The sequence below is a fragment of the Sander vitreus genome, chromosome 1 (assembly GCF_031162955.1).
Source record: "Sander vitreus isolate 19-12246 chromosome 1, sanVit1, whole genome shotgun sequence".
Lineage (NCBI taxonomy): Eukaryota > Metazoa > Chordata > Actinopteri > Perciformes > Percidae > Sander > Sander vitreus.
The window spans coordinates 14,179,859-14,203,390 of record NC_135855.1 but is presented as its reverse complement, the minus strand read 5'-3'; the positions used below and the strand labels follow the sequence as shown (position 1 = coordinate 14,203,390).

The following is a 23,532-nucleotide window of genomic DNA, read 5'->3' as shown; positions in this document are numbered from 1 at the left end:
CCTTAGTCTAATGGAGGCAGGAGAGTAAATTTGTTCTAAGGCGGTCCCAATTTAGTTACAGGTTCTATCCAGATAGACGCTGCAAACATTTGTGTGCGTGGGCACAAATGCACACCCTTTTGTTTTATAGGTAGTTTTAACTGCTTGATTATAGTGTTGCCTGTGGCATGCGGTATACTTATTATTCTAACATTTTCTTTCTCTTCTCCTATAGACTGAGATCGCCAAACGTCTCAATGCAATTCTTGCTCAGATCATGCCGTTCTTGTCACAAGAGGTGAGTGTCACTCCGGCTTGCAGCATTTAAGAGTGAGAATAATTTCGTTCAACATGCACAGTAACTGTACAGGAAATAGTGAGGCTGGCTACTGTGCAGAGACTCTGTCAATATGATGTATAGGCATGACAATGCATCTTATATTGTACAAGACATGCATTCATTGCATAATAGGAATACAGATTTTTAAGCAATTATGTTAACCATGAAACAGTCGTTGAATTTTATCAGCACAAACCCACTCAAATAATTTACTTTGTATTTAATTTATGATTGAAATGCATTATTCAGTCACTTGCCATCACTAACTGCTGCTCTACACTGTGAGTCTAAACATGCAAGGAACTTAAAACAAGCCTGCAAATGCCTTTTATCAAGTAGGAAGCTGAAATTGGCTGTTCCCATTTTCTGACAAAAGATTTCAGTTGAACTGGTTTTATTAATTTCTCACGGCAAGGCATGGCACAGTTATCCTAACTGTCACTCTAAGAAATTAGTCCAGCTGCTGGAAACACCCACATGGATGGAAATTATGCCTCAGGGAAACACAAACACTATTGGTTGATATATTCTTGATTAAATTCTTATATATCACATTGTACCAACTATGAGTCTTTTTATGGGACTATATTCCCCCTCAGCCCAAGAGCCTGTTCCTAGACTTGTGTAGGTAAACCATCAGGTCTGGATATGTGTGTTTTTGGAATGAATTCTTCTCCATGAGGAATCTAATCTTTGCATTTGTGTCCTGCAGCATCAACAGCAAGTGGCTCAGGCTGTTGAACGGGCAAAGCAGGTGACGATGACTGAGCTGAATGCGATCATCGGGGTACGTGGACTTCCCAATCTGCCTCTCACTGTGTGTATATCCCCTTTTCTTCCTTCATTTGACCTGAGGCCAGGGGCAAAACTGCACGCATAGAGGAGGCCGGCACGCCAGTACAGACATATGGGCTATTTAAGCATGCTACATTACGCTTACAGGTTTATTTCACCTTTATGCGCCTTAGCTGAAGTTTTGTGTGTCAAGGATAACCTGGGAAAGGGTAATAGATTCAGAAGGAAAATGGGGGTGAAAAGGGAATAGGAGTGGTTTATTGTATTAATGTGTGACCATTTTCTTCCTCCTGTCTTTGGCATTTGAACATTCAGACGGAATACAATCTAGCATGTCCTTTTCACGTGTGCAGACTTGCCCCCTGTCTCCAATGGTTCATTATGTTTTTTATTTGAATTTGCAATGTTTGCAATGGTACTGTCAATATTGTCTTCACTACTGTAAATTTCCTGATTGTTGGTTAACTGTGACCTGTCAGCACGCTGGGTGCAGTTCCTAACAACAGCAGCTGTCCTCAGGCTGAGTCAAAGAACATCTGAGATACAGTCCAGGCTGAGTTTAGATCATGGTGTTTCTCAGATTTCACTTTGGCTGCTCTTTAAATTTTTGATAAAAGGTTCCAGCCAACAGGCTTACCCTTCCCTCTGACCCAGCAGCATGAGGAGGAATTAGAGCGATCAGGTTGGGACAAACATTGTGGATGTAACGGGGCACTAACATTTGTAAGATGTAGTGGACGAAAGATTTAGGCTGCATTCAAACAACGTTGGCAGAAATAGGAAGAAGTGGAAAAACTGTTGTTATTCTAACTTAGGAGCATTCACACACTGCTAGCCTTGTAGTCTCACCATATGAATTGCCTAAATGAGCTACTTTTGTTGTTGTTGTTAGGGCTGCAACTAACGATAATTTTCATTGATCAATGGTAATTTTGTCTCTCGATTAATTAATGAATCATTTAGTCTATATAAAATGTCAGTAAATAAAATGCCCATCACTGTTTCCTAAAACTCTGGGTGCCGTCTTAAAATTGCTTATTTTGTCTGACCAACAGTCCAGTAGTTCAATTTACTGTCAAATAAGACTAATTTATCACATTTAAACAATTAAATTCCCGTTGAAGTGAAACCAGATAGTAGAAAATAGTATATAGCTCCTTTTTAAGTAGCCATATTGATTCTGTTAGTGTTGATATTGGATTTTATTTATGTGTAACATCCAGTGATGATGGTTTTGCTAGGACGGTTGGCTTTTAACTTGCCGTTTTATTTTACCCCAATTATATTAAAAGTATATTTTCTCATGTTTTATTCAATTGAGAGCATCTGCAGTGATCTAGTCTTTAATAGAACAACCGAGCACACTTAAAAATAAAAACAGTCATTGACCTTTTAATTGTAGCCACAACCCTCAACACAACAACACTCTGGCCAAATGTACTTTTTAGTGATTTGGTCTTCCATCTGCCTTTTTATTTAAAAACCTTCGGCCGAGATGCTCTTTAATAGCCAGCTTGGGCGCAGATGGATAACTGACCCTTTTGATTAGCCCTCTGTAGTAAGAGGCTAGTCAGCGGTTAGCTAGTCCCACTAGTGGGAGGTCAAGTCTAATGAGAGGCAGATATTGAAATTCGATTAAGGTAAAGGAGCCAGGAGCACAACCCCCAGTTTTCAAGGTAATTACTTCCTCTTTCCCTTTCTTTCTTTTTTTTCTCTCAACCAGCTCAGTGAAACAGGAGTGACCCTGCCTTCTTTAAGGGTGGGCAGGGACACACACACACACACACACACACACACAAAAACAGACACACACACAAAAACAGACTTTAATTATAGGGGCGATTACATGGCAGGTGATCAATCCCCCCCACAGTGGGAATGGGGCAGTGCTGCTGGGGTGGTGTTGTCATTAAAGTCTCTGTGATATTCAGAAAGCATCAGACTCTGGCAGCTTTCGACAGCAGCTAGATCAGAAAATAGGTTGAGTCCAGAAACACACACGATAGATGTTTGCCTATGTGATGCAATATATACACATGTACATTAGTTTAAAGTCCCCCAAACACCCAACAGTCTCCCAACCCAACTCTCCTTCCAGCTGGAGGTGACTGAGAGACCCAATGTGTGGTCACTTGATATGCAAATAGAGGTTTTCTAGGACAAAATATTGCTATTTTACACCAGGCTGAAATGATTAGTCAATCAACAGAAAACTAATCGCCTACTATTTGGATTACTGATATAATCTTCTAAATCATTTATAAAGGAAAATGGCTAGAAGAATTTCCAGATCCAGCTGCTCGAAGGGTAGACGCTGTGCTTTTCTCGTTGTCAAATTAAATATCTTTGAGTTTTAGCTTATGGTTGAATAAAGCGAGCAATGTGAAGACGTCACCTTGGACTGTGGGAAAGAGATGGGCATTAACCACAAAATAATCACACATTTTTTATCTGTTCCAAAGATACTTAAGTTTTTAATGCTCTTATCAACATGGGAGCGGACAAATGTGCTTGCTTTATGCAAATGTTTATTATTATTGCAACAATCCAAAACAATGACAAATACTGTCTAGAATATTCTCCAGAATAACCTAAACGTTACTGTATGCTAAAAAACTATGCTGAAAGCATAATATGGCAAACTCGAGCCCATCAAACGACAACAGATGGGCAAACTGACCTCAACGCAACGTTACTTGGTAATACTAACAGAACTTATTACACAGCTTGGTTAAATACTTGATTCAGACTGGTCAATCGCGGAATTCTGCAGTCTGCTTTTTCTGTATAACAGACCGTTGTCATGGACATGTTCTGATCATAGACTCTGGAGGACCACTTTTAAAACAATTTTTTTTAATCATTATTTGTGCTCATACCACTGATCAGCGGATCACCAAGCGAGAGAGAGGGTGGAAGAAACGGGATTGCTAACAGAGCTAATGGGAACGGAGCATTAGATGGCTCCATCTTGGTTAGCTCACTCACCGGGGCGACCTGGCTTCCGTCGCAGAGCCATGCTTATCAGTGGTAAAGTTAACCGTCTCGACCGGGATGCAGCCGTCATCAGCGGGGTACCTCTGTATGGGTAGCCGTGTAAAAAGCTGTGGGATAAAGTAGAGCTAGCCGGTCATTATGGCAAATTTGAACCCGACAGGGGGACGCAGGACCCCTGATTTCCCAAACTATGGAGCGGCCCGAAGCTGAAATCACAGAACGTGCATGCGTTTGATCACGTTCATTTTGACCAACATTGTTTCTATCATACTAAACAAAAACATAAGTTACCAACAACTCGAGCAGGCTGAACTGTGTTAAGAGGACTGAAAAACTAAGTAAAAAATGCAAACTAGTCTCGTCCCTCCTACACTATGTTTTGCATGATGAGTTTGATTTGACAGGTCAGCGGTGCTGTCTCATTTCCATGCTCCTACACTCATTTCCATGATTTCCACACAGGGTGAGATTATACTTCAATAATGTTAACAAGTCAGTTACAGTTGGTGTGCTGTTTATCACCAACCCTTATTCAAACGCACAATACACAATGTCAATTATACTGCCTAGTTTTGTTTATGCTAACGGTGATCTCTGTGAAAAATGTGCATGTTTTATTTGCGTGTGCATATTTACCTTATGAAAAGCCTACACACTCAAACCAAGGAAATGTGACATTTTGTAGTAAAGTAAGAGCCGACACATGGTTTGACTTCTCAGCATCTACACGTCTTAATGTCTGAGGTTTTGTCATGTTTTAGGTGGCTGACATTACATTTTTAGTTCATGTTATTAAAAAATAAGATTTAGCCTGAAATCACCAGCTTTGTTTTTAGTTAAACAATTAGTAACTAAAAACTAAAAAAAAGATCTATTTTGATAATTGAATTGATCTTTTTAGAGCAAATCTGGTCAAAAATCCCTACTTCCAGCCTTTTAAAATGTGAATATTTGATGGTTTTCTTTGGTTAGTAAACAAAAAGCAGCAAACAAAAGAGTATTTTGGGGTTTTGGACTGTTGATTGGACAAAACTAGCAATTTGAAGACATCAACTTGCACTCTGGAAAATCTTTACTTTATAGACCAAAGTTTCTATTGACCTCTTCAGTTTTCTTGCTTGTATCATTTCTGGCTCAATCTCTCCTCTTCCTCTCTCCTGTGACTCAGCAGCAGCAGCCGCCTCATAGTGTCTACCCAGCCTTCATGGTCAGTGTTCAGGTTACCAAACCAAACACAGTTACACAGAGAAACAACTTGTTTTTATCAAGTGTTTTGAAGTGCTTGCTGGCAATCTAACATGTGTCTTTGTGAAGGGGAGCTGATGCCTTTTTGGAGACAAAGCATGACTTGGGTGTGTTGGGATATTTTTGGCATCCTGTACTTTTGTCTGCCTCGCTCAGGTGTCACAGATTTGACGGCACTTTTTTACTAACCTTAAACAAAACGTTTCCTGTTTCTTAATCCTTATTCCAATACTAAACTCACTCAGGTGTGTTTTTAGCGTAGGGTGTAGTCTAATCTTTGTCGCGACAACTGAAGAAAATATGATGAGCCACAGAAGCAGTTGTAAAGCACAGAATTAGTAGGTAATGTGGCTATCACCGCCAGACTTATTAAGCCAGTCTGCCAGCTGGTTTGTGCTGGTGCTGTTGACGCTTGTTCCACCTGACAGTCTGTTCTGTAGGGAGCCAGCTTCGCCTAGTTAACTTTAATTGCCTGTTTCCTGTGGAAGTTGCCTGAGCTGTGGCGGCATTTACACATAATGAAAAAAGATAAGTGTGAAAGGAAGCCAGCTCTTTATCCATGAATATTGAATTGGAAGCAATTTATTTTCAGAATTTTTTTTCATCTCTCTCTCTCTCTCCCCCCACCACTCCCCTCCCTTGCTCCTCTCCTCAGCCATAGCTCGTTAATGAGGCTTCTTGATAATGATCCCTGCACGCTTTTCCTCATTAGGCACACTCAATAGGGATGTCCCTGCCTCAATCCCTCGCTCACTCTCTCTTTCATTCTCTTGTTATTTTCGTATTCTGCCTCTCCCTCCTTTTCTTGTTCTGGATGCCCCTTTCTCTCTTTTTGACTTGCTTTTCCTTTTTCACAACAAATAGGCTGCTCAGCACACCAGTACAATATCGATTAACAATGCCGCCCCTCAGTTGCTTCTATCATCGTACGATTTCAGGTCCAGCTCGACATAATGAGCCGACTGAATAATGGCCAGCTGCTAAATAGACCTTTTTTAAATGTGGTAAACCACTAGATATACCCTCGTCTAGTTTCTCCATTTTATGTAATAAATGTATGGATGAGGCTATTGAAGTTCTATCCAGCAAGCAGAACAGCAATCACGTTTTTTTTTCTTCTTTTGAGAGGCAGTTGATGGATGTGCTAAGTGTTATTTAACCTTGTTTTAAAGCACTTGCTTCCCTCTTGCCTGAGTGGCTATTTAACTCCTGTCTATCTACTCACTCCTCTTTGGCTGCCTCTCTCACACAGGCATCCGTGGCCTCTTGGGAAGTGTGTGTGTGTGTGTGTGTGTGTGTTCCACTGTGTCTGTGCTTAACAACATTTTGCTGGAGGGGTGGGCATGCTTGCTTGGTTTTCCAGAGTGTTGAAAGGTTTTGAGGTTTTCAAGTGTAGAACTATTGATTTTTAACCATCCCAACTATGATTTGAAGCACGGTGGTTTGGGAGAGAGCAAAAACACTTGGTATAATTTCTGACAACCAGAGGTAGTACATAGTTGTCACATAAAGGTCTCGTACCATAAATAAGAAACTATAAACAATTTGTAAAACAGTGTAGCAGTGTTGTAATAAGTGAAGAGCACGCTGTCAAAAGAGTATCATGTCTGTAGTATACACCTGGAGGCACTCGGGCACAGCTCATTCATGTGCAAACCTTTCCACAGAGCTGATTCATCAACAGCAATTTTGATTTGATTTGTCAAGCAAATATTCTCTGGTTCCTGCTTCTCAGATGTGATGATTTGCTGCCTTTCTTGTTTTATATCTTTGTATATTTAATACATTTGTGTTTTAAACTGTTGGTCAAATAAAACCAACTGTGTGAAGACATCAGTTTGGGTTCTGAAGAGTAGTAGAAATACATGACAGATGTTACAGCCCCTAATTTGCATGGATGTCTTAGCACACTGATTATTTAATTCATATTATTATTAGTGTAATTAATGTGATAAATCAGCTATAATGTGGTTTTAAGTATATACGTATTGCTGCCTCATGATGTAAAACAGTATTGGGCTAATACTGCACAGCTAAAGATAAAGTAATAATTAATGTATTCTGTTTGTTACCTAACACTTTCAGCCAGATGATAACCGCAGTGTACATCTACAGTTACGAACAAAATCCGTTTTTCCTCTGACATCGAATGTGCTGGATCAGCATGTTGGCAGTCACTGCCAGTCTGCTATTATGCATAAACGGTTTGGCCTTGAACTAAATGATGTCAAAGCCAGCTCTAATGCATGAGTAGAGTGCGGTCATTCATGGATTCCCTTCCCAGCCGACCCACTTGTCCTCTGTCTTGTTTCTCTTCGTTTGTTTACAGCAGCAGCAGCTTCAGGCTCAGCACCTCTCTCACGCGGCCCACGGCCCCCCAGTCCAGCTGCCCCCACACCCCTCAGGCCTGCAGCCGCCCGGCCTCCCCCCTGTGACGGGTGCTGGCTCCGGCCTGCTGGCTCTAGGTGCTCTTGGCAGCCAGGCCCACCTCCCTGTAAAGGATGAGAAGAACCACCATGACCTGGAGCACAGAGGTGAGGAGCATAGCCTAACACACACACACACACACACACACACACACACACACACACACACACACACAGACACACACAGCCTGCAACATGTTGGTACTGATGGGTGGCTGTACCGGCCAAGAACTGCTTTTGATACATTCATCATACAAACATGTTTTTTAGTGTTTATGTACAGAATTACTGTGAGGAAATATTTATACAGGTTTTATGTTTTGCGTAATTATATATTTGAAGCATTTATGAAGCTATTAGTTAAACCCTTTTATTAAAAGCACCTAATTAATAAGTGTTACCAAAGAGTTGCAGACATTAAATTAGCTGAATAATAATTGTATAATCTGATTGGAGTGCTGAGTCGTGGTGACACCCATACTAATTTGTGTTTTGCTTGTCTCTCTCCTGGCCCCTCATCTTTTCACTCGCCTCTGGCCAATCCTCTGAAAGAACGTGAGTCGAGCACGGTACGTTGACTCTCCATCTTCTGTGTGTCTCTTAACTTTGCCTGTCTGGCTCACTGTGTTTGGTGATTAGGTGTGCTTTACGTAGTCTTAGGCCCACCGTTCAATAGAAATCCGTGCTCTCTGTGGGTCACTGGAATCAAAAGATGAGGTCTGGCCAAATACGCCTGTGCCATCTTATCCAGGTGGAAAATGACTCCAATCACTAGGCAAGGATTAGTAGTCAGCTGCCTCCTTTAATTTCAGTACAATTAAAAGCGACTTTGACTCTCCTCTTCTTTCCTCGCAACTTCAGAGGATTCACTGTTGCATGTGTCCAATACGCCACTCCTTTTATCTACCATCCTCTTTTTCCTTTGCTTACACTTTTCTGCTCTCTCTTCTTCTTCTTCTTCCTCCTTCTCTCATTCATTTACTACTTTCCACTTCTTCTCTCCCCCTCTGTCTCTTACTATCTCTCTCCCTCTCATGTTAAAGTCCTTGTTTATTGGACTGACTTAAAGCTCCGTTAGCTGGAGCATAACGCTCTGTTGGATCTGCTCGGCCAGATTGAGTTCCAATTGACTGGCCATCCTGAATGGGACCGCTCATGTCTGAAGGGAACCCAAACTCTTCCCCCATCTCGTATGGTGACGAGTGGCTGCCAATACTGCCTTACCTGATCTCCTCATTCCCCCCCTCCACTGCACACACGCAGAGTCTTCCTTTCCTGTTGTCTCAGGTCATCTGATACCAGAGTTGGAGGCAACTGCAGGGTTATTGAGTCTAAGCAATCCTTTAAAGGTCACAGGCTCAAATACACAGACAGGCTGTAATGCTGTAGGAGATCTTTGTCCGTCAGACAATATCTTCACACCAAGCCAGACTAAAACTCTCGTGGCTTTCTTTTCCACAACAGTAGCTTTCCATATTCTGATCTGAGAAGGAGGGATGTGGAAATGGCAGAAGGTGTGTGTGTGTGTGTGTGTGCCATTAACTGCCCAACCACAGTGGGCGCTTTTTTCCCCGTCACACTCCACTCTCCTCGGCTCAGGATGTCTTAAGTCGTCCTTTCACTCAAGCTGTTACCTTTCTCTGCTGCTGCTCTTTCTCTTACCTCATTTGCAGCCAAGAAGTCAGACATCTTTCTTCTCCCTCTTTCACCATATCTGTCTGTTTCTGATGAAGGCAGGGATTTGTTGAGCTGCCTGACAGTGTCAGCTGGCCTCAGGGATTGCTCGCCTTCACCCCTCCTCCTCCCTCCCTCATTGCCTGTCAGCCTGTTTGGCAGTGACACCTCACCACACCAGTGACCAGACTACAAAAACCCTGTTTGCAGCTTCTGAGAGAGTGCCAGCTTGTCCAGGCATTCCCACTAGTGGGGAGAACTCATTGCCACACTGCTATGCTCTCATTACTTGCCAAGTTCCTTTCCTGTTTTGCTCTCTTGTCTTTCTTCTTTTTTTCATCTTACTTTCTCACTCTGCCTTTCATGGCTCTTTTCTCTGCTGGCAACGCCCTCTTTGTGTCTTCACATTGCACTCTTATCCAGGTTCCCTCAATGGCCTCTTTCTTCCCTTCCTCTTTTTTTATTTTGGTTGATTTTGTTATGAACTTATACTGTCATTTCCTGCTGTTTGTTTATATATATATATATATATATATATATATATATATACACACACATACACACACACCCGCAGACTCTCCAGCAGTCATTAACGTGGGTTTTACAGTTACACAGTGCGATTTTGGTCACTTTTAATTTTATTTGCATGTACTTTCATGTCACAGACAGAAAGTCAGGAATGCAAGCTGTGTTTGGTTTGAATGGCTAATGTTGCTTCAAGCATGTCTCTGACCAGGTCACTGTGAGGGTTTACAAGAGGATTAAATGTTGGGTTTTGTGTGTGTGTGTGTGTGTGTGTGTGTGTGTGTGTATATAATTATATACCAAATATCCCATGCTGCACTCTGCTCCCACCTCACATGTTATCTCCACCTCTCCTCAATCTGTCCTGCGTATCACCTTGCTTGCAAATTCATGCTTTTGTCTTCCAGAGGTGTTTGTGGGTTTGCTCAGCTGCCTCGTCTGTTTCCTTCTTGCTCCACATTGCCTTGGCAGCAGTGCTAAGCTGTCCCTGAATCTGTACCTTCTATCCCAAATCAGTCCAGCTCAATCCATGAGCATTGTGTATTTTAGCTTTACAGTCAATATTGTCACTGCTCTGACAAAGGAAAGGGCTACAGAGCTATGCATGGACTTAAACACACCATTTGGTCGTTTCTGAGGGTTTGTCACTTGCTGCATTTAAGCCCCAAAACATTGACTTGACTGAGGGCATATGCTGGTAGGGCAGTACAGCTTACTCAGTGCTTACTACTTAATATCTTGCACTACGTAAATGTTATTTTTTTTTGCAAGAGTCACACCTTGCAAAACATCTTTACATCATGTCAAGATGGGTTCAGATGGAGTAAGATCACATTTGCAATATTGCTAGACTTCACATCCTCACATATTGCTGAAGCTGCAATTCTGCAAGATACAACACAGTAATGTTCATAGAAAGCGTGTCCTTATATGGTGCAGTATATTAAGGGATTATTGACAGTATTTTGAGAATGCTAAGAGTCAAAGGTGTAGCACACTCAGGATGAACTGATGTGGTCTGGCTGCATGTTGTTGTTGGCAGAATAACTCCGTGTCGCCATCAGACAGCCTGCGGGCTGCGAGTGAGAAGCACCGCGGCTCTTCAGATTACAGCCTTGACTCCAAGAAACGCAAAGTGGACGACAAAGACAGCATGAGCCGATATGTGAGTGTTTATTAGCTTTATTGTTTGTAGTGTTTGCATTCATGAGTTTGTAGCTGTCTTACTCTAGCTGTTGGTGGGGCCCTGAGCTTTGTTTCTGCTTATATTTTAACTTTGATTAACTAGATTAGGCCACTCTTGAAAAATGTTACCCTTCAGGACAGAAGTTAAATACAAGCAAAACAAAATACAGCACAAATATATATATACTATAATCCATACAGTAGTTTGGCTCTAATTAAAGGTCAAATAGAGACAGTGTTCAATTGGTACACTTCCAATGAATTAATAAATTCCAATCAAATGCTAAGCTAGTGCATCCTTGAGTCTTTCAGTCAGTGCACAGCATGTCAGCTGAACATTGTCTACAGGTCAGTATACAATTCAACATAATATGAAGAGTATAGTTTCCAATAATATATGTATAATATAATTTACTTGTATTCAAATGGAGCAGTTCTTTTAGTGAAATTCCTCTGGATATGAACTACTGACTTAAATAATTACAGAACTGTCTTTATTTCCCCTATAATTACTACCAATTTACACAGTTCTTTCCAGAAAACCTTCAAGAAATTGGAAATAATGTAACTTTACGTAATACAGTATCGAAAGCAAAAAAAGAAAAGAAAAAAAGAAATGCTAAAAAGAGGTTAAAGTCCATAAATCTGGTCTTTTGATGTTGATCTAGTAGTCAAAGATTGGGCTGCATTGGTTTATGTGTACTGTTATTGGTCTCCCAGTAATGTATAGCCCGCCACTCCTTCGTTTCAGGACAGTGACGGAGACAAAAGTGATGACTTGGTAGTGGATGTTTCCAATGAGGTAAGACTGCGTTTGAACTTAGCTGCTCCGCCACATTCCTATGTGAACACTGCACAGAAACTAAACACAGTACTCTTTTGTCATGTGTCTGTAGAAGCCTCAACACCTTTCACAGCGTTGCCAAAAAGTCTGTCACAATATTGGTTGTGTGTGCCTACTTGCTGTATTTCTTTTGCCATTCATGCAGACAGGAATACAAAGAATACAAAGAGAAAAGGGAGTGACAGTGTGTGTGTGTGTGTGGCCCCGGTTTGTTTGACCTACATGTACATGCCAGTGGCTTTCCTCCGATCTGTTTGCTCAGTCTCGCTCTCTGTCTGTCTCCTTTTTAATTCTGTAGGATCCAGCCACTCCTCGAGTCAGCCCCGCTCACTCTCCTCCAGAAAACGGCCTGGATAAATCACGAGTCCTGAAGAAGGATGCTGCCCCCAACAGCCCCGCCTCCGTCGCCTCCTCAGGCAGCACGCCGTCCTCCAAAGCTAAAGACCACGCCCATGTGAGTGACACTGAAAGACTAGAGAGAAGATGAAATAAGGTGGTTGCAGTGGAGGGTGAACTGACAGACTAAAGGGCATTTGTCAAGTGAAGTGGGTGTCTGTGTGAGGGACTAATACGCAGGAGGCTTAGCAGTTGGCTGCTATGAGGGGCTTGAAGGGGCAGAGATGCACTCTCAGGAAATCAAACCCTGTGGCTCACTCCTCTCAATCTCCTTTATGGCTTACCCAATAAATGGTCATTTCTTCCTCGGCCTGAGGCTGTAAATAATCAGAGACACAGCAGCAGGGGAACTGCTGTCTCCCTCTTTTTTGCTTGGTCTCTCACTAACTGGGCTAAAACAATCCTCGTGCATCGGTTTTACATAAACCATTTCACTGAGGATTAGGATAGATTTATAGTCCACATCACTACCCTCCACCTCCCATGACACCCAGCCTCTCTCCGTATCTCATTAGAGTGTGTCACCAGACTAAACCCCCCCACTCCTCTAACTCCATCTGCAAATGAAGAAGAAGACGGATTAATTATGATAGAAGTGTTTGGGCCACCAAGTTGCTTGTCTAGCCACTCTTAACAAGCTTGACTTCTAAGCAAAGGGTGATATGCCCCCCCGCACACTGTGGCTGTAATGAAGTGTCAGTGTTAGATTGGATTACCTTGAGCCATCCACTCAGATTGTCACTCTGGATTCTCTGCTAGTGGGGGTATTTTAGACTTACTTGGGGATTTTTAAAATTTATTTTTAACTCTGGCATGTTTCATTTTCATGTGTGTTTGTGGCTGAGAGTGAGAATAAGTGAACTCAACTTTCAGTAATCAGATACAAAACAAGGTTTCCCCAAGAGGTTAAAGAGTGTTTCTGTTTTAGAACGACAAGTCGTCCACACCGAGCCTGAAGTCCAACACACCCACACCGAGGAATGAGGCCCCAACACCAGGAACCAGCACCACTCCAGGACTACGGCCTCTCACAATGGGCAAACCACCCGGCATGGAGGCATTAGGTATGTAAACACTTGTGCACACCTTCACTGTCATACTTATTTAGATCTGAAGCATTGACAAACAAACAATAAGCTATTTTGAAATTTAATATTCTTGCTTAATAAGTAACTTAAACAGAATTATGCTTCTCCAAAGATGCATACGATGTGCTTTTCTTCTTCTTCTTATATGATAATAAACAGAATATTTTTAGGTTATGGAGTGCCTGTTACAGGCCAGGCAATTAATCAAGAAAGTAATCTGTGGATTAGAGATGCTAATTTCTGACCGATAGCCGACCCTCTTTAACCGATCATTAACCGGTAACCGACAGCATGCAACTGAGTCCCAGTTCATCCGTTCGGGAGGTTAAGAAATATCCACTTCTGTTGACAGCTGCGGACTTGTACCTGTCGCGCACCCATGATGTTGCGTTCACTTTCCTCGAACCGCTTTCACGTCTGCACGACCGACACAAGTCCGTAGTTGTCTGTGGAGCGTATGCCCCAGCCTCTCTCCACCGCTTCCACCTGCAAGGTTGTCAGCTGTGTGTCTGCCTGGCATACTCGGTGTGTAGGACGGCCGTTTTTAAGCTTTGGTAGGCAATTTGTTTTTGGCATCGTTGGGCAGAAATTCCATGATAATCTTTCAGCATAGTGTAATTCAACTGGTCTTTTTATATTACTTTAACATTTCTTTTTCTTTTTTTTTTATATTGTTTTTAACCGTTTTAGTAATACTTGGTCAAAATTCTTATTGTGGGTAAACCGTTATTTATTACCATCCCTACTGCAGATTAATTGATGATAAAATTGAAAGTTCATGATTAGATTCATTAGTAGTTGTTCTGGAGCTTTCGATCAGTAATGCGCCATGGTTTTGTTTTGTCTCTCCTGTCTGCAGAGTTTCTACAAATCAATTAAAATGGCCTTTTCTTTTCTCTAGCCGCCCCAGCCCTACGTACAACTCTGTCCATTGCGGGTACCTATGCCTCCCCGTTTGCGATGATGGGTCATCATGAGATGAACGGATCCCTGACCAGCCCGGGCGTCTATCCGGGTCTTATTTCACCACAGATGAGTGCTGCAGCTGCTGCCGCTTATGGACGCTCACCAATTGTAACTATTCCAGCTTCTATATAGAATTTATGAATCCAATGAATGAACAAAGCTCCTCTTCTTCACATAAATTCATTCATATACTCCATCAGTTTGACACAACAAGCCCTCACTTCACCTCTGTATGAAGTGCCCTCCACGGCTGTAGGTTGTAGAATCTGTTAGCAAAATGACTTTGAGAAACTTAAGCATTCGTCCTGTATTTCCATAACTCATTGTGAATATTTCTGCTTGGCTGGCTGCAACTTGTTGTGTGTACATAATGAGAAAGTACAAAGACGGCCTAGCTCCTTTACTTTGATGTTAGTTAGTTAGTTAGCATTCTAAAGGCTTTAAAAAAAAATCTCCCAGGCTTTCATTAGCATTAGCAAGTGGGATGTTGTAGCCTTGTGTAAAGCTTCTCTGTATGCAATGAAGCTGAATCTGCGCCTTTTCAAGGGATTTGCCTGGAAACGATGGTACGAGAGTTCCTCAGGGCGTTAGCAGAGAAAGTGAGGCATAGTTTTTAATTTGAATATTAGCTTAGTCTAATTTATCTTTGCAGGTTATTGGTTGGTTGTTAACTCTTGGCTCTTCTTGCTCATGCAGGCTGGGTTTGACCCTCATCCTCACATGAGAGCTCCGGGCCTGCCAGCCAGTCTCACGTCCATTTCTGGAGGAAAACCGTGAGTATCAGCAGCTTTGGATTTAGCTATTTTATTTATCAACAGATAGCATATACCTCTTGGCTCACACTGACCATCTTTCCCTTCCTCTGTCCCCCGCAGAGCTTATTCTTTTCATGTGAGTGCAGATGGTCAGATGCAGCCTGTGCCCTTCCCTCCAGACGCACTGATAGGCCCGGGCATCCCGCGCCATGCTCGCCAGATCAACACACTGAGCCACGGGGAAGTGGTGTGCGCTGTCACCATTAGCAACCCCACACGTCACGTCTACACCGGTGGCAAGGGTTGTGTCAAGATCTGGGACATCAGCCAACCAGGCAGCAAGAGCCCAGTGTCCCAACTCGACTGCCTGGTAACTAGTTGTTGGTTTTGTGTTTGTGCAAGAGTTTCAGATCTGTGCTATTACTGTGGATGTTTGAAAAGGCATCGAACCAGAACAGGAATGTACTCATGTTTCATGAGGTCTCTGCAATCGGCCCACCTTCATTAAGATTTTCTTGAGCATCAAATGTAGCGTGACTCCACATCCCACCGTAGCTTTCCCCCAGATCCCAACAGACAGAGATGTGAATTATTCAGCAAAGTGTCTCACTGCTGTGCTGAAATAATCCTTGGTGAGAAGAAAAGCCTGCTGAGTAATGATGTTCTGATTGGCCAACCCTGTCTGCCATTACCCAGCTTATTACTTCCTCCCAACAGCCTCCCATTTCTCATTTTGATACTGCGGCTTCATGCCATTCAACTCATATGGCCTCCAACACCGTTAAGGTGCGTCCAGAGTGCAATTGGGTCTTATAAAGCCATCGGGGTGCTGTTTTAATTTGAGCAAGAGCTTTCACAGTCCTATTGATCTGTCTTCCTGCTCTCTTGGAGCCTGGCCAACAGCTGCAGCCCCACTCTCTCCCGACATCTCTTGTTAAAGCTGACATCCACATCTTCACTATAACACAAAAGAGACGGCAGCAGCCTGAAAACTTCACCTGTCAAAGAAAAGCTCCTCTTGAGTTTAAGTAGAAATGGTCTTGACGTGGACCCAGTGATGTATGCTGCTAATCCCTTTTTACTCATTTAGAATTGTAATTGAGTTTGTTCTTAACCTCAAATCGCCCTGTTCACATAGATATTTCAGAGCATTGTTTGTATGAGCGTGTTTTTAATCTACTGTAAGGTGACCGTGGGTGTCCTGAAAGGCGGCATTAAATAAAATGTATGACTATTATTATATTTCACGTTTACAGATCAATTACATCAATATCGTGACGATACTTGTTTCTGTTCCAGAACAGGGACAATTACATCCGCTCCTGCAAGCTGTTGCCTGACGGCCGCACCCTGATAGTGGGTGGCGAGGCCAGCACGTTGACCATCTGGGACCTGGCCTCACAGACGCCGCGTATAAAGGCCGAGCTCACTTCCTCTGCTCCGGCCTGCTACGCACTGGCGATAAGCCCTGACGCCAAGGTCTGCTTCTCCTGCTGCTCGGATGGAAACATCGCCGTGTGGGATCTCCATAACCAGACCCTTGTTAGGTCAGTACTTTGTATGTTTACCAATATGGTTTGCTTTGAGCACATACTGAAAGACTCAATTGACTCACTTTGGATGTGTGCTATAGGCATTCTTTACTACACAGCTCATTGTGTTTGAAGAATAAAATAGTTGGCCACCAACACAAGGCAGCCTTATTGTTAGAGTTGGGAAGGCTTTGTCCTCTGTTCCTGACTTTGCTTGGTGTCTTATGGTGTTTCAGGCAGTTCCAGGGCCACACAGATGGAGCCAGCTGTATCGACATCTCCCACGACGGGACCAAACTGTGGACCGGAGGGCTTGACAACACTGTTCGCTCCTGGGATCTGAGAGAGGGACGACAGCTCCAGCAACACGACTTTACCTCACAGGTAGAGAGAAGCCTGTCTAAAACAAATGCATCTACAGATGAATGCATTCAGGGCCCTATTTTAACGATCTAAGCACACAGCGTAGGTGCGTTTAGGGCGTGTCCAAATCCACTTTTGCTAGTTTGACGGCGGAAAAAAGGGTCCATGCGCCGGGCGCATGGTTCAAAAGGTTTGTACTTAGTGTCTTCATTAATTCATAGGTGTGTTTTGGGCGTAACATGCAATAAACCAATCCGAGTGTCATCTCCCATTCCCTTTAAAAAGCCAGGCACATTTGTACCTTGGCGCTTTGCTATTATGATGGCAGCTTTGTGCCGTAATATTTTTATTTGTAATCTTTTGTAATGCGCACGCTGTGCACGAGCCTAGGCACATTTCACTAATGTGCTGTTAAAATAACAATGAAATGCTGCGCTATTGACTTTAGACCAGGTTTTTGTTGGTCAATGGCGCGATCACTTCCCGCTGACTCAAGATAGCAATACACCAAGAATGCACCTGAACACACCTCCCTGTAAGACCAGCACGCCCATGGGCGCAGGTGCATTTGCTATTTAAATGACGTGGGCGCTGGACGGGAAATTGACGACTGCGTCGGTCTTAAACTAGCAAAGACACTTGGGTCGGGCTTTGCGCTGCGCCGCGTGCAAGATAGGGCCCTCAGTGTGTCTTTTACTTTTTGCTGATGACTTTTGATCCCTGTTGCAGATCTTTTCGCTGGGCTACTGTCCCACTGGAGAATGGCTGGCTGTGGGCATGGAGAGCAGCAACGTGGAGGTGCTTCACCACACCAAACCGGACAAGTACCAGCTGCACCTGCACGAAAGCTGTGTCCTCTCACTCAAGTTCGCCTACTGTGGTAAGTAGCAGGCTCCTTAACACAGACCTATAGGGAATAACAAATAATATTTAGGCATTCAATAGCTAGATGATTTAAGGGTTTCATCTTTGGTTAGGGATAGTGTGGTCAAGAGCACACTGGCTGACTGCCATTAAATTTGGTGTTTGAAATTAAGTGGATGATTTTTTTTTTGGTAATATTTTGATGACATCATGACCGGGGATCGCAGTCAAGGCCACATCAGGCAAAAAAAAAATTTACACCAGTCTTTTAAACTTGATTTTAGGTAGATCTATTTGGATGACATGGAGGTCATATCCATGGTAGTATTGTTGGGGTTTAACTACACCCATATATCACATATGTACGAATAAACTAGAAGGGCACTCTGAGAGTGCAGACCTTTGCCGAGGCATGCCCTCGCAGTGTTTCTCTAGTTTTTGTCTTGACAAAATCATTTTGATTTTGCCAATGTTAGAAACCAGATCCTTGAGTCATGTCTGGTCTGATTTTTACAGTCTAGATGAGTATTAGCTGTAGTATCAGTATTCGACTGGACATATAGCTGCTGCAGTTGGTTACTGGTGGGTTGTGTTGGAGACAGCTTTATCTAAAATACAGTGCATTCCCAAGGAAGCTGTATTTTACAAATATGCTCATTAAATTTGTCATTGCTTTTTCAGTTCAGATCACTGTGCCTGCTGGGCAGACCAGCTGGTGTCAAGTTTAAGGCTCAGACAAATGAGGTTTCACTATCGCCTCGCGCCCCCCCCCCCCCACGAAATGTCAGTATTCATTTCTCCTCACGAGACCCCCCACAGCACGGTCTCATATCACTGCCAACGCAGAACTGGTTAATTCAAATGACGCTCACTGCTTCAGAGCTCTTACTGCCACTAATTAAATAATTACCCAACTAGTCAGTGGGTAATTAATCAGAGGGTGATTTAAATAATTACCAGAGTGGAATGGTTGTAGTCTTCTTCATTATGTGCATTTTATGTCTATTGATAAGGTTATTGCAGAGCCGTGTATTAGCTGTTGTTGTGGGCTGGAGGATATAATGCAAATCTCTGTTTGCAGGTAAATGGTTTGTGAGCACAGGGAAGGACAATCTGCTGAATGCATGGAGGACTCCTTATGGTGCCAGCATATTCCAGGTAAATGCAGACACACAATTAAATCAATCCATTAGAGCCAGCAGTGCAGTTTGAGATTTTTGACAGACAAATCTTTTTTTTCCTTCTTTTTTTTCCTTCTTTTTTTAAGTTAGTGTCGCTGTTACTAACTGGACCATAATGCTTTTATAAAGAGGTTCTAACATGCTCTGGTTTCTTATTTGCGTTAGTAGACAACAACTGTACCACTGACCATTTAGAATTTATATTCTGCATGTGCTGAGAAAAAAACCCTAATTAGACAGTATTCAAGCTAATTCAACAGTAATTATACCGAATTCTGAATAAATACACATCCCTGTCCACCACTGATTAGTAGGTTAATTAAGCATCTTTCATAGAACTAATGATAGGCTCAAGAAGAACAAACTACTATGTAAATACCACAAATAACTGAGAACTTGTACCCTCCTTCTTACTTCCACAGTCGAAGGAGTCGTCCTCCGTCCTGAGCTGTGACATCTCAGCAGATGACAAATACATCGTGACAGGATCCGGTGACAAGAAGGCCACCGTCTACGAAGTAATCTACTAGAGAGAAAGGAGGCTTCTGATGGAATGACTTTTACTTTCCCCGACCGACTGTGGACTACAACACGAAGAGACAAACTACAGATTTGGCAGTTTCACCTGGCTGAAATCGATAAAGCTGTTGGCCCAAGGATGCTTGTGCTGGAAAGAAGTTTTTCTGTCCTTTTTTGTTTCGGAGGGTTGGTTTTTTGGGTTACACATTTTTTTTGTGACTTCAGAATTTGTTCCTGTTTTTCCTTGAATATTTGGGTGTAACCCGATGAAGCGGCGCTTCATTTCTGAGAAGCTCGTTCCACCAGACATCTTGTGAAAAGTGTATATATCGGATTAAATAAAAGACATTTTATATATATTATAAAAATATATATATTTTCATGTCCTGGGTGTACTTGTGATGATTTTTTCTTTTGGCCCACTCTGTCTAATGCCATGATATTTGAGTGGGAGAGAAGAACATAGATTAGAACTTTTTAACAATTTTGATTTTCTTAAAGCACATTCTCCAGACTGACCTTTTCAGAAATCAAAGAGGAGCACGAAACTTGTAAGTAGGACGTTTTGTGGAGATTTTAAATGGCCTTTTGTCACAGTGCTCTTACCGGACGATGAAAACGAGGAGTCCTCTGACTCCAGCAGAGCCTCTGCTGGTTTGGACCACTGTGGGACAGAGCGGGACACTGATTCAGGAAAAGAGATGGATGTAAATTTAATTCATATATATATAAAGACTTTTTTTTAAAGTGTACTGCTCTGTCTGTGTTATCTTTCTCCCTATTTGTTTTACCTTGTTAGATTATGGGCGATGGGGAATGTTTAATGTTTAGCCTAACCCTTGGACCTCAGTTGGCAGCAGAAGCACTGCAGCAGGCACAAACTGGATAAAATGTACTTTTAGTTAACTTGACGTAATATGGTTGTTGAATTGCACCATTGATTTCTTGGCTTCAGACTAAACTCAAACATTTTTGGAATCCTTCTGCCCTTTGTATTTTATCAATATTCCTGGAATATTGTTGGCAGATAGACATGTAAATGCTCATGGGGACGGAAGGAACAGCACTTAAATGTAAACAAAAATTTGTGAATCACGTCTCCTAGGTTAAGACAATGAATAATTCTGGTTTGTACACTGTGCTCCTGATCCTGTCAGCATTTCCTACAAGAAAATAAGGGGCCAAATGCACCAGTCCCTCTGAATCACACCAAAGTATGTAGCTAATGCTGTCAGTGCTGACAAGAAATGTACAGTTGTTAATAAATCAATAAAACAGTTTTTGTAGAATGGCCTAGTTCCTTGTGATTGACCTACTGACAACATTTCATCAGGTGTTAATACAACAGCTACCATTTAGGACACTGAGCTACAAAAAAACAAAATATCAATGTTCAGCTCTTTAAGGACATTTGTGATTGTATGCAACTGTTTTCTACCATTTATACTTTTTAAAATTAAGCTTTTTTTTACATTGAAAGTCAATGGCGCAGTCTTAAATCTTCAACTTTGAAATGCTACTTTTACCTACAGATGTCATTCAAACAAACTATTCACAAAACCTTCAGTTTTTTTATATCTTTTACAGTTTTCGTGTGGTATCACTGTTTAAGTTTAGTGCTTCTTTCAGGCTTTTTCTGCATTTAATGGGTGTATATTGCATGACTTAGACTTTGTGGTTTACAGGTTCTTCCAGACTTTCTTTGACATACTATATTATGACTTTTTATCACTTTTTTCGACATGGTATATTATGACTATTTGCAATATACTATACTATGACTGTTTCCAACATACTACACTATGACTTTTTCGACATACTATACTATGACTTTTTCCACGTACTATGACTTTTCCACATATTATGGCTTTTTATCACTTCTTTCGACATACTATACTATGGCTTTTTATCACTTTCATACTAGAGATGCACCAATTGCAATTTTCTAGGCCGATTCCCGATTTTTTGACGATGAGTTTGACCAGCCGATACCGATTTTAGCCGAGTCCGAGTTCATTTTTTCTAACCACTTTACAGCACACACAAATATTTATTTTCTATCTTTTCTTTAATAGAAAATTTTACATTTTGCATAGAACATAGAACATTTTTTGAATAGATAATAGATTGCTATAAAATACAACTATATAAATTACTCCTGGTGTGGGAAATTCACACACATCTAAAGTGCAATGTTATGGAAGAAACATTTCCTTCTTTTCACATCCAATATCCAACAAAAAAAAAAGTGATATATTTAGCAAACTAAACTTATGTATGTGTGAAAACAGGGAAAACAGGTAATGGCAATAAAATAATATATAGCCTTGCAGTATAAAGATATTTCACCTGAGATCAGTAGAGCAGACGGCTCTGCCTAGCCGTGTATAATTACGACTTTATGACATTTCATAAACAGCTGAATGAGCGATGGTGCTCTGCTGCTACATGCATATAGTGTAAACCCTGCATGTGCATGTGTGGTGCTGATGTTGAGCGATGTTAATCATGCGGCGCCCGAGTGAATTTGACATGGCATAAAATCGACATATGTCAGACTGACCGGCAGGTCGCTGGTCATGGCCGATGACGTGAAAATGGGCCAATTCCGGTCACCAGCCGGTCAATCGGTGCATCTCTATTTCATTCTATGGCTTTTTTATCACTTTTTTCAACATACCATATATACTATACTATGTTATACTATTAGTACAGCGGTTAAACATTGGGCTGTGGCGGCTCAAGAAACAGAGCATGTTTTCCTTTAACCACAAGGTTGACAGTTCAATCCCCACCTCCTCCTGTCTGCATGATATAATGTCCTTCAGCAAGATACTGAACACCTCTGAGAAATGTAAAAGCACCAATTATGAGCATATATATCCCATTTTTTGTCATACTATGGCTTTTATATGCCTTTTTGCAATTACTATAACTTTTCTGACTTTTCCAACATACTATACTATGACTTTTTCAACATACTATATTATGACTTTTTATCAACATACAATACAATGACTTTTTCGAAATACTATACTATGACTTTTTTTTCGACATACAATATATACTATGGCTTTTTAATGTTTTTTTTTCGACATACTATACTATTACTTGTTTCTGACTTTATTCAACATACTATAGCATGGCTTTTTTATCACTTTTTTCAACATATTATACTATGGGTTTTTAATCACTTTATTCAACATACTAGATTATGGCTTTTTCGACATACTATACTATGGTTTTTTTGAGAAACGTAAAAGCACCAATTATAAACATTTATGTCCCATCTTTTGTCATATTATGACTTTTTGCACTTACTATACTATAACTTTCATGACTATTTTCGACATACTATACTATGGCTTTTTTATCACTTTTTTCAACATACTATACTATTACTTGTTTCTGACTTACTATACTATGACTATTTTCTACATACAATACCAAGATATTACAATGACATGTTATACTATTAGTACAGCGGTTAAACATTGGGCTGATGTGGCTCAGGAAGTAGAGCATGTTTTCCTTTAACCACAAGGTTGACAGTTCAATCCCCACCTCCTCCTGTCTCCATGATATAATGTCCTTCAGCAAGATACTGAACACCTCTGAGAAATGTAAAAGCACCAATTATAAACATATATGTACCATTTTTTGTCATATTATGGCTTTTATATGCCTTTTTGCACATACTATACAATAACTTTTCGGACTTTTTCGACATACTATACTATGGCTTTTTTATCACTTTTTTCAACATACTATACTATTACTTGTTTCTGACTTACTATACTATGACTATTTTCTACATACAATACTATATTATTATGCCTTAAATGTCCTTCAGCAAGA

At 41.4% G+C, this 23,532-nt stretch overlaps 1 protein-coding gene across 12 annotated transcripts in view; it reads left to right on the top strand.

Annotated features, from left to right (window-relative positions):
* The window catches only part of tle3b (TLE family member 3, transcriptional corepressor b), a 31,743-nt gene extending 11,317 nt beyond the window's left edge, over window positions 1-20,426 (top strand). The window contains exons 5-21 of one of the 12 annotated variants that reach the window (XM_078274607.1): window positions 215-277; window positions 1,032-1,106; window positions 5,283-5,318; window positions 7,686-7,891; window positions 8,294-8,351; window positions 11,024-11,146; window positions 11,918-11,968; window positions 12,309-12,464; window positions 13,335-13,470; window positions 14,396-14,568; window positions 15,157-15,233; window positions 15,336-15,585; window positions 16,515-16,762; window positions 16,984-17,131; window positions 17,840-17,990; window positions 19,056-19,132; window positions 19,578-20,426. In XM_078274607.1, the coding sequence (XP_078130733.1) occupies window positions 215-277; window positions 1,032-1,106; window positions 5,283-5,318; window positions 7,686-7,891; window positions 8,294-8,351; window positions 11,024-11,146; window positions 11,918-11,968; window positions 12,309-12,464; window positions 13,335-13,470; window positions 14,396-14,568; window positions 15,157-15,233; window positions 15,336-15,585; window positions 16,515-16,762; window positions 16,984-17,131; window positions 17,840-17,990; window positions 19,056-19,132; window positions 19,578-19,685 (2,136 nt within the window). In that variant the 3' untranslated portion in view covers window positions 19,686-20,426. Of the gene's footprint in view, window positions 1-214; window positions 278-1,031; window positions 1,137-5,279; window positions 5,319-7,685; window positions 7,892-8,293; window positions 8,352-11,023; window positions 11,147-11,917; window positions 11,969-12,308; window positions 12,465-13,334; window positions 13,471-14,395; window positions 14,569-15,156; window positions 15,234-15,335; window positions 15,586-16,514; window positions 16,763-16,983; window positions 17,132-17,839; window positions 17,991-19,055; window positions 19,133-19,577 lie in introns of all 12 variants that reach the window. The other 11 variants (XM_078274526.1, XM_078274445.1, XM_078274772.1 and 8 more) reach the window with 11 other exon arrangements.
* Window positions 20,427-23,532: the final 3,106 nt, after the last annotated feature.